Below are 11,298 nucleotides of genomic sequence, written 5' to 3'. Positions count from 1 at the left end.
GCACAGAGGCAGATGGCTTAGAGGGTAGACCCCACATGTAGCTCAATAGATCCCAAACCACACCAGGACAGGCACCCCAACCCCTTGCTGGACATGCCAACTACAAGTGAGTTTGGCTCAGGGACAGCACGTTGCTTTGGTACATGTGAGTTACTGAGTAGAAACTCCAGCTGAGCCATGACCATATTCCTCTATCCCAACACATTGCATCTCTATCCCAAGACATTACTTTCTCCTTGAGGTAGGGGCTAGGAACATGTCCTAGCCATGGCCCTCAGTGGGAGAACATGGGGTCCCCCATGGAGCATGGTCACTGGTTTGTGGGCATCACTGTCTCCTGGATCACATGGGTCAGATATGCTTGGGGTCAGGAAGCTGAAACTAGAGTTTTTGCTGGAGAAAAGCAAGAGGAGTTGATGTATGAGATGAATTATTTGACAAGCCTGTCCTGGGTTCGTGATCAGCTCTGGAAGGTGTAGGACTAAAATATCACACGAAGCTGCGTGAGCATGTGAAGCTGCCAGAGCCTGCAGCCACCCATCAGTGTTGGGTGAGGAGGTACCACTTTTTGTGTGACTTTCCTCCCTCCATTTTCCATTTTTCCATCAAACCAGGCTGACCTTCCCTTTGAGCCAGAGACCCAAGGATGAGTGAGCAGAGCCCCAAGCACCAGTTCTGGGGACAGAGTGGGATCTCCCAGTGTGAGAGTGGCCACAGATTCCATGGTCCCCGAGCAGGTGGTGGGACACAGCATGCCCACAGGGCCAGGTTCATTCCCACATCCCAGGCACTGGGCTGGCATGCGTGGCTGTGCATCACCCTCTGTGGGAGCACAGCCCCCCTGCAAGCCAAGCCTATCTGTTCTCCCTCTGCCTTGGCTCCAGGCACGGAACTGGCTTTTCCTGCCGTTCTTCTGCTCCAGAGGTTGCAGAGAGAGTTTTCATAGTGTCCTGCCCCAAAAAAATCTGGTTGGGGCTGGGGAAGACATAGCATCCTCACTCCATAAGGGTATCCTCAGGGATGGTTGAGAATGAAACTTCTTTTCACCCTGCAACGAGGCTGGACTCTTTACCTATCCTACTGCTTCAGGGCACTGGGATGGGAGCATGAAAGTATTCCTTATGCTTTCTGCTTGCAAAACACAACGGGATTTTGGCAGGCTGCAAGTCCAGCCCCACTCACCCCATCCTTCACAGGATTCCCAGCGAGGGATTGGGGTCTTGTCCCATGCCCTCTTGCCCCCTCCTCTCACTCTGGTCCTGACCGTTCAGCCAGGTCTGCAACCTCTCACTTGGATGCAGGACTGGGTGCAATTTCAGGCCTCTCCCCTCTCACAGGGTGTCTTAAGCTATGATTAAGGGCTAGATTACAACTGGGCAGCCATCCCCTGCTGAGAACTGCCAGATTTGGGGAGGCAGCTGTTAAAGGCAGTGGGGTCCAATGAGTGAGTATATCTGCATCAATGAAAACAGGAAGTTGATCACGGGGACCAAATGGGATTGGGAAATTTCTTATTGCCACTGATGCCACGATGATTTTTTGCCTTTTCTTTTATACCTTTTATGCCTTTTATACCCTTTTACAACTTCTGTATTCTTGGTGTTTTTTGGCCTACATTCTCGGGCTTGTTTGTTCAGCTGGGAGACTAAACATTTTAGAAGCTTCCTAGTTAGGGATCAGTGTGCCCAGACCCCAAGGTCCTCTCCAGAGCACATTCTGTAAACTAAGAACCATCCAGGGGAAGGTTCCTTGGGGAGGGGGGCTCATTCAAGCCTCTCATTGGGGAATCTTTCATAGATATGCTAATAAGTAAAACCTATAATGTTATACCAGATCTTTTGTGGGTGTACATGGAGGTGTGCATGGAGGTGCATTAGACCTGGACGTTGTGCACCTAAGGATCCTTAAAATAAATACTGAGGTAAAATCCCTTTTTCCCTTCTAATCGTGTTTGTCTCTTGATTTTAAGACCAGGAAAAGGCATCACCACCCCCAGTGATGTCCTGCACCACCCCCAGTACAAAGCCATCCTTTGGGGCAGGGTTACTTGTGAAGATGAAGCTGTTGCTTAAATAAGACACATTTTGTTGGTTTGGCTCTTCAAGCAGGGTGAATGATGTCCTCATGAAACATCATTCCTACACCCCACCATCATTTTCCTCCCAGCGGCTCAATCTATGCAAGTAGAGCTGTTAGCATCAAACACATCCAAGTGCTGTGGTTTTTACATCATTCTCAGCTAAGCTGTTTCCCTCATCCCTGTTAACTGGGATGGGGCAGCATCAGCCCCCACCCTGGAGGAGGCACAGGTCCCTCCTCTCCTGCAGGGTTTCAGTGGGATGGAAGGAGGTGGCATGGGGCCGGCTGTGCCGGAGGGAGCTGAGGAAAAGGCTGCCTGAGTGCCAGCAAGGCAGCTTGCAGCCCAGGCCAAACTTCCCACTCTTCCCGCATGTTCTGCAACATCCCAAGCTGAATCACTTCACAGAATTTACTTTTACCCTGTTAAATGCCACTAAACCTTCAGATTAATCCTCCCATTACAGGACTTCCTTTGATGGCAAAGGGGGAATTTCTTTTTTGATGGCAAAGGGGGATTTTTCCCCCCGGTATAATTATTCCCATTTTTCTTCCCCCTTTTTTATGTGCAAGAGATTCCTGCCAGATGCATGACTTGTGGAGGCAGCTCCCACACAAGGTATTTATATATTTATATGTATATGATGAGAATGTGGTATTGAAAGACCTGAAGTTTCAGGCAGAAGATAAGGGGAATTTCCCATTTCCTACTTGTTACAGTGGAAGTTGCCTGGGAAGAGTCTGCAGCAGGACTAGGACCAAAAGCTGTAAGATACAGTACTGGAAAGTATCTCTAAGATAAGCATGTCCAGGGAAAACATCTGCTATTTAACACTATCACAGAGCAAGTTTCAATACCTGGGAATGATCCCTGAAATTGCTTAAATCACAGGGATGGCTAAAGCAGATCCACTCCACTCCTGCTTGCATTTCCTACTGAGCATCTTGGGTGCTATTGGGATTTTCTGGGCTGAACATCCCAGCACAGAGCCAGAATCACTAGATAATGCTCAAGAAGCAGGCAGCTGTGGGTAGTGCTAAGGAGGTTTTCTGTAACAGCCAGTAATGGTGGATGACCCAGGTTTACTCAGAGTTTAAATCAGGTTTTGTGACTTATTAGGAAAAAGGGGATACAACTGCAGTGCTCTTTATTGAAAATGTTATGAGATAGTCCATGTAATTCAACAGGGATGTGTATTCTTGCTAATAAATCATTGCATGGAGACTCCCACCACAACACAGGGCTTTCCTGGGAGTGGAGAATGAGCCCTGGGAGGCTCATACACATACAGGTGTGACTACCTGGCCGGTGTTCCCACCCTGCTCTGGGGTGCAAACTGACCCGCCTGTGCCTCCCACTGCTGCGCCACGGCTTCAATCCGGCCCCGGAGCACCTGTGCCCAGTCCCATCCCCGCTCCAGGGGATTGGATCTGGTCTCCATTGCTGTTAGGGCAGTGATTTCAGGGGGGATCTGGGGAACCAGGTTGGCTCGGAGCACAGCATCCTGAAATTTGGCTGGAGAGGCTGGAGCCAAGCAACACCGGGGGATGCTGGAAAGGAAAGAAAAGCAAGAAAACTTAGGGTGTGAGCCAGCCCTGAGCTGGAGAGGCTGCAGGAACAAGGGCTCTCCCTACCTGTGTGGCTGTGAGTAGTGGTAGTGAGCAGCCACAGCAGAGTGGGGGCACAGCAGGTACTGGTTCTCCTCCCAGCAGCGTCTCATGGCTCCCACAATGTCCTCATCAGAGGCCGAGCATGATCCCAGGGTCTCGGAGAGCTGTGGGAAACAGGGAGGTTTGCACTGGGCATCACCACAAAACACGTTCCCAGCAGGGTTTGTGCCAGGCACACACCAAAGCAGGTGGAAATAGGGAGGCTGGAGGATGGGTTTTCCCAGGGACTGAAGGAAAATGGGTTGCTGCTGCAGCTGAGAGATGAGGCACTGCTGGAAAAAACCACAGGGATGGAGTGTGGGCAAGGGGTTTCCATTCACAGGCGCTGTGAGTGTGGGTGAACAGGAGCCAGGAGTCAGCTCCTCAGCTTTGTGCTGCCATTTCCATGCTCTGAGGGAGCTTCTGAGGACTTGTAAAATCCACCTCACTGTAATAGCTCCTCTTGCTTTTAGTAATACCATTTTTTAGTATTTATCTTTCTGCAGCACAAACAGGAGTGGGCACTGGGCAAAGGCTGCTCTGTGAGGAACAGCACATGGGAAATTGGATAGGAAAAGGTAGGACTTTGCATCTGGCCCTCTCACAAATCAAATATTTGGTTTTCTCTTGTATCTCTCTCTCTGCTTTGTGTTTGTGCTCCCCTTTGCTGTAACGGTGAGGCTGAATTGCACCAAATTCAGCAGACCCACTCCCAAACACCCACTTTGTGCCAGCATCCACTGCACGATGCTTTGGTGCATGGCCAAGGATGGGGTAATTTCATATGCTGTCTAAATAACTGCAGGCAATTTTTAAGTTAGTTTTGTGAAGAAAAAAGAGCCTGCTTCAAAAATAATATATAAAGGGGTTTTTAACATGTCCATGTACACAAATTGATATAAAACTTCTGGTCTCACACTTAAATTTTTGGTTGGATACTCTCCCCTATGACTTTTTATTCTGAAAATGAGTTGAAAACACCTGGTAACAGCAATTCTCCTTACACATGTGCATGTACAGTGTTGTGTGTGTGAGGAACTGACCTTTCTGTGCAAATCCTCTGGCAGCTTCAGCCTTTTTGAGATGTTGAATTGCTCCATCAGCGTTTTTATCTGGCAGCTGTCAGAGCCCGAGAGCAGCCAGAGGATCCTCTCCACATTGTAAGGCTCCTGGGATAACAAGGCAACAGGTGAGGAAATTCAAGCACCTGTTCCAGGGGGAGAGCATCCCTGTGGATTCTCTGATGCCTCGTTAGGGCTGAGGTCCCACCACTGTGTTTTTCTTGGTGGAAGCCAGGGTGGGCTTTTTGTCTTCCTATGCTCATCTACATCCCAAGACAAGTCTTTGGGAACACAATGTCTTTTGAACTGCTGACCTGTCAGAGCAGTCTGACAGTGACCATCAGATTAAAACAGAAAATGAAGGGATGACTGATGAATCAACAGCATGACCACATCTGTACCATCGCCGTGAGGAGCCCAGGCTAATAACACACTGTGTTTTGGAGAACCAGAAATGTCCAGCTGTTTACTCAGTGTTGCAGATGCTGCTGTGAGTCATGCAGCTCCTGTGTGACTTAATGAGACAGCCAGCTCGCTGCAGGGCTGGCTGCTAATCTTCATGGACTTATAGGGCACATATAGGGCCTGACTGGCCTATATGGCTGTGTAGCAATCAGCATTGCAACACTGCAGCAGAACTCTGTGCAAGACCATACAGGAAGGTCCCAAACCAATTTTTCTTTGCCCCATCTCATTCCTGCATGTTTACAAGCACCAAGTAGCATTCATCCAGGTGGTTTGGCTGAGATACCTTGTAGGGACAGACAGGACAAGGGGCACCAACTTACAGAGTCCTCATCTCACCTCCTGGATGCTGGGTTTGGATGAACTCTTCATAACTTTTAGCAGCTGTGACCTTTTGTCAGTCCATCCTGTCCTACCTTGTCGAGTCATCAGGACTTACTCAGCCTTTTGTGTCCTTATCTGGGTGTCTTATGGCCCCAGTTCTGTTCTTCATCTTTCCACCATCGTCTCCCAGAGCCTCCAGCCTCTAATCTTCAGTCTAGTCTGGGTGTAGCCTGCTCTTTGCTCTAGGCTGTCCCCTAGTTTAGGCTGTCCTGAGAAGATACAGGTCAGTATGCCTGGACTTCCATGACCTGCTCCTGGGGGGGCCTCCAACACTGTGCTCCTGACACCCCTTCTCCTGTCCTTCTTTCTGCTACTCCTACATCCTTCCCACATTTCCCCTTCATCCTTCATTCCCACCAGCCTTATGGCTACCATTACAGATCACTGTGTTGACACCAGAAAGTCAAACTGGGCCAGGACCCTGGTGCAAGTACTGGCCTTACCATCTAAGTAAGGCTTTTACTTCTGTCCCATGCCACCAGAGCTCTCCAGGAGAACACTGGGGCCCAGTTTGGAGGACAGGTCATGGTGGGGACAAAGTCTGGCCATGTGGGCATGAGCTGTGTCATGCTTCCTAACCTTAGGGACAGAGAGCAGCCCCTGCTTTGCTTTAGGCGCTGCAAAGACACAGCATCAGCTGTGATTGTTCTGGAATTGCCCTCACGAAGCTCATCCACACCAGACTTTCTGCTTCACCTTCAACTCTTCAGGCAGCATCTAACAGGAAAGTTTTCTCTGCTTTACCTTAGTCTGCAGAAGCAGCAACCTAAAGAGACTGTGCATTCTTCATCCTTGAAGGTTTCCAACACCCAAATGGAAAAAGCCCTGAGCAATCCTGTCTGACCTCAAGGCTTATCCTGCTTTAAACAGGTCCCAAACAGAGACCTCCTGAATTCCCCTCCAGAGCAAATGGTCTATTTAGCTATGGAAATATTGGCATGGCTGCTTCAGATGTGAGCTGAACAGAGATGTCCCATGCTGCCATGGAGAGGGATGTGCAGAGGGATGCACTCATCCAGCTCCTCAGGAACCTCAGGGAATCTGCTCACCTGACTGCCTGCCCCCATGATCCCAAAGTCTGGCACCTGCTGACCAGTGTTGCTGAAGGGAGATGGGCTGAGAGAGGAGCCCCGTTATCCCTGGAGCTCTGAGGAGCCCCACAAGTTCCTGGCTTGGGAGGAAGGCCAAGCTGCAGAGTACAGCGTGGTGATGGGGGCATACGGACTTATGACTGCAAAGCATGGCAGTCCCTCCAGGCTCCCAGGTCCCCCCAGTGTGTTTGAACAGCTTTTGGAAAATCCAGGTAGCTTAAGGCCACAGAGATACAACACCAAGGGTTTCCCACTTTGATCACTTGCTTGGAAGCAGATCCAATCCTTGGGGATCACAGGGTGGGAGTGAAACAAGAGGTATTAGCTTCCAGGTGTTTGGTTTCTGTACCTCCATGACTTTTCTTTCTGAGGCCTTCCCCTGCCTGCTGAGGCTTGTTTTGCTCTGACCAAGCTGCAGACAGCCACAAATGAGGCATTTCTTCTGGACTTCTCTACCTTCTTCCTGGTCTCTTCTCTCACTCTTGGTGGAGCCTTTCAGAAGCATCAACAAAACCCTTGAGACATGATGGCATTTCTAGTTCTCTAATTGTCACATGTTGTGAAAATGTCCTTCTCTTGCTAAGCTTGCACAGAACAAATCCCTGGAAACCCAGCACTCAACAATGAAGATCAGAAAGTCAAGCCCTGAAAAGTGAGGGGGAAGGTGTTTGGTCTATCTCAGCTCAGCAGTCTGTAGCATAAGTGGTCAATACGAATCACACCTCCTAATGCATCATCGAGTGGCAGCAGGTGGAACAGAGTAAAAGATTTAAAAAATACAATATTTGCTATTTTTGCATTTTGGCCAGTTCACTACACACCTGGATATCCATGGCTGGTGCTAACGTAGCCTTCACGCTCTCTGCCAGTGAGAAATCTCCATGTTGAACAGTCCTATGAATGATGTCATTGCTGTTCACCACAGCAACAAGTCGAATTGGGAGACCCATCTTCTGGGCAATACAGCCAGCTAGAGAAAAAGAGTGAAAATACGCATGTGCTTGATGAAGAAACACTCAAAGGAGATTTAGCAAAGAAGTCATTGTACAAATTGATTGAGCATCCAGTTCAGAAGCAGACACAAATTATATTCCCTAGTGGACTCTGAGATATCTGAGGTCAGTGGTTTGGTAGAGCAGGGATTATAAAATCCAGGGATGGAATGCTCCACCTGCCATTGAAGACAGACCCTTGCTCATCTCCACTTTTGTGGATGGATTGGCAGGGGACCAACAGCTCAGACAGCTGCCAGGCAAGCAGGAGAGATGAAGATTTTGGGCTTTTGCCTCTCTGATGGGCAGCCTGGAAGAGCAGTGAATATATAAAATCCTTTATTGCTTTCATAAAACAGTTCTACACCTATTTTGGGACTGAGGCAATCAAGACTCTCATTTAGAAGGCCAGATTATGCAATTAAGAGTGGTTCTCCTGACCATGCACTACCACACAAACCAGAGTAGGACCAGGCAGGACTCCACACCTCTGTTAATGTCTCACTTAAGAAATCAGAGCCACAGTATTTCCCCTCTTTTTCTGCATCAAACACATTCTGTCCTCTCCTAACGTGCCCATCCTCAAGATAGTAACAGTCATCATCAAAGGGTGGTTTGGGTTTTTCTGCACCTTGCAAATCATCAGTGACACCTAAATTGAGTAATAACCAGACATGAGTAATAAAATATAAGTGGTTCTGAAGAAATCCTACCAGAGAGTGGGTGTTTTAATAAATAGCAATAGCCAGTATCTGCAAAGTGCTTTTGGTCCACAGATCACAGCATTCTCTCTCTCTTATCTAACCCATCTTTTTTTTCCCTTTACCTGTGATATTTCCTCCTCCTCCTGTTGGCACAACAATTTCCACCACTGGCAGCGGGGTGGTATCCAGGGATGGGGCACACTGAAAGTAAGCATAGAAGTAGTGAGCAATCTGCACCATAATCCTGGACCAATTGATGGAATTCAAGCTCATCAGGTTGTATTTTCCGGCAAAATTGACATCAGCAAACAGTTCCTTGATCGGCTCATCGATTTCATCGCTGTTCCCATGAGCTGCCAAAAGGAGAAAGGAAAGATTAGATCTGCCAGCAGCAGTGCATCAGGCACAAGGTATTTATGCTCAGAAATAGGCTTGGTCTCAAGCCCTGGGATTTGCTGTGGCCAGGAGTGTCCTGAGCTGCCTGTCTGCCTTGGGGGCTGTACAAACCAGGGGGTGCTGAGTGGCACCCCGTGGATGTCAGGCGGTTTCTGCAGACATGGCACTCTGGGCTCTTGCTTCCACCAAATATATACTTGACAGGAAGGCAAACGGTGTATGCCCTTGTGAGATGCCAAGGTGAGACCTGGCTGAGCAGAGGAGTCCATGGGAGCTCAAGCAGCTCAAGCACCCTGTGGTGATGCCAATCCATGGGGATGGCATGCCTGCAGCTCAATTTTATCTCATCTCTCTCCACAACATGGTGGTAGGAGGTGGATCACCCATGAAGGTGAGAGGACAGAGGGAAGGGGTGACTAAACTCTTTTAGCAACAAAAAATTGTGCTGAATTTAGTGCAGCCAAATACCAACCACCTGCATGGAGGCAGCTCTGATCTGTGGCCAGGAGAAAAGGAAGCCTTAAACTTCTTGGTTGTCAAACGGGGGATGAACATCCTGCAGCCAGCCAGGTCATTGCCATCACCATGCCCAGACATCTGGCTAACAGATGTTTGGGCGTGGTGATGGCAATGACCTGGCTGGCTGCAGCTGCTAAAGCTGCAAATCCTACTGAGTAGCCCCCTCAGACTTTTAGGGTCAAGGTTTTGACACAACGAGGCCATAAAGAGGACAGTCCAAACAGCAGTGCCAACCAGCAAAGACGTGGACGTTGTCCTCAACGACGGTGGTCATCTGAAGTTCCTGTATCTGGGTGCAGAGCCCCTTGGGCAGCAGAACAAAGATGTCCACGTTCTTCTGCCCTCTTACACTCTCGATGGCCGAGCTCCCTGTGTCCCCTGAAGTCCCTGTTTCGAAGTGAGGAAGCACCAAGAAAAGCAAAAAATCGCTGCGTCACTCAAACCTGCATCGTTGCACTTTAAGAAAAAGATACAGAGATGCTCCATGAGATGTTTTTGGCCAGAGCAGCCACCTCGGCATTGCCTGGAGATTATGAGGCAATACCACCCTTGGGCATCTTTGGGGAGGGCTGTGGGATGATGGCTCTCAAGGTGAAGGCCTGTCGAGGAACCTTAGCCCCAAGGAGTCATACTCACCCACCAGAATATTGACATGCTTCTGCTTTTTCTCCAAGAAGTACTGTAAAAAATGCCCTGTGCAGGACAAGGACAGGTCCTTAAATGCATAAGTAACACCATGCCAGAGCTCCAAAACATTCAGCCCATCTTTCAGCCTGGACAGATGCACGATATCCTTGTGTCTGAATCTGCTGAAGGCCCTGTTGATCAACTCTAAAGGGAAAATGGTTAAATGGCCTGTTAGATTGGGTAGAGGAGTGTTTTTCTCACCCATGGCTTCATGCATCTGTGCTCTTTGTGCTCCTGGGTACCTTTCTGCACAACCAAAGACTCTCAGTTGCTGGTGCAGTGACAGATATCCAACAAGTTATTCGTAGCTATTAGGAGTGAACCAGCTGAGCTTAATGGTGTTTGATAACTCTGTGCTAAGTAATCCCAGGTGACATGCCACACAATCAGAATACTGTATTAAAACATAAAATACAGGAAAGCCGAGTTTTAGCTCAATGTGCCGTTGAGACAGAGGGTGCAGCTGCCCTCTGGTGGAAGTGATAGCTCGTAAGTGTTAAAAACATTAAAAAACAGATCTCAAGGCAAGCATGAAGCAGCAGAAAGCCCTAGAGGGAGCCCCAGCAGCGAGCAGGGCCACAACATCAGCTTGTTGCAGTCAGCAGAACCCCCATTTATTCACAGGGGACACCTTTTCCACTAGTGCCAGCAAGGTGACAGGGGAGAACAGGGCGCAGAAAGGAGCAGGCAATGGTGCAGCACGCTCCCTTCTCTGAGGGCTGCGAAGAGGATGGAGGGAAGGCAGGCAGATGCATCCAAACCCCCCAAACCCTCGTGCACATCCCTGCGAGCAGCTCCCCACTCAGCTCACCATGGAGTGCGTTCCGCGGGACCAGCTCGGCCGGGATGAAGAGGGAGCACAGCTCCTTGACCAGCCCAGGGTAGGAGAGGCTGCTCCAGCTTCCCAGGGTGTCTCTGTCCAGCGAGGGGATGCACTGGGGCATGAAGAGGCCCCCATCGGGCGCGTAGCCAGACAAAAGGGCTCCCTCAAAGTTCACGGCCCTCGCGCCTCCCCGTGTGCTGACGTATTCCATGGCTGCTGGGGAGGCACCACAGTCACTGCCAGGAACCCAGAGCATCCCCACACCAAGAACAGGCCCTCATCTCCAAAACTTCCCCCATGGACAGACAGAACTCCCCAGTGAACAAACCACCTCGTCCCACAGGGAGCCGGAGCAGCCGGGCTCAGTGGAGCGCAAACAGCATTTTGCAAGAGGTGGAAACGCTGCCTGGGATTTGTGCCAAGTTTCAAGCCTCCTTGTCCCTCTTTCCC

The 11,298-nt window shown here is 49.5% G+C and overlaps 1 protein-coding gene across 3 annotated transcripts in view; it reads right to left on the bottom strand.

Annotated features, from left to right (window-relative positions):
- Positions 1–3,207: 3,207 nt before the first annotated feature.
- Positions 3,208–11,298, bottom strand: part of THNSL2 (threonine synthase like 2) — an 8,562-nt gene continuing 471 nt past the window's right edge. The window contains exons 2-9 of one of the 3 annotated variants that reach the window (XM_017727788.1): positions 10,837–11,061; positions 9,975–10,169; positions 9,573–9,725; positions 8,546–8,776; positions 7,549–7,697; positions 4,770–4,895; positions 3,712–3,851; positions 3,208–3,627 (exon numbers count right to left, since the gene is read on the bottom strand). In XM_017727788.1, coding sequence (XP_017583277.1) covers positions 3,375–3,627; positions 3,712–3,851; positions 4,770–4,895; positions 7,549–7,697; positions 8,546–8,776; positions 9,573–9,725; positions 9,975–10,169; positions 10,837–11,059 — 1,470 coding nt within the window. In that variant the 5' untranslated portion in view covers positions 11,060–11,061 and the 3' untranslated portion in view covers positions 3,208–3,374. Of the gene's footprint in view, positions 3,628–3,711; positions 3,852–4,769; positions 4,896–7,548; positions 7,698–8,545; positions 8,777–9,572; positions 9,726–9,974; positions 10,170–10,836; positions 11,293–11,298 lie in introns of those variants that run through there. The other 2 variants (XM_017727787.1, XM_017727789.1) reach the window with 2 other exon arrangements.

The sequence above is a fragment of the Corvus brachyrhynchos genome, unplaced genomic scaffold (genome assembly GCF_000691975.1).
Source record: "Corvus brachyrhynchos isolate BGI_N302 unplaced genomic scaffold, ASM69197v1 scaffold80, whole genome shotgun sequence".
Classification (NCBI taxonomy): Eukaryota; Metazoa; Chordata; class Aves; order Passeriformes; family Corvidae; genus Corvus; species Corvus brachyrhynchos.
This window is presented reverse-complemented; position numbering and strand designations above follow the sequence as displayed.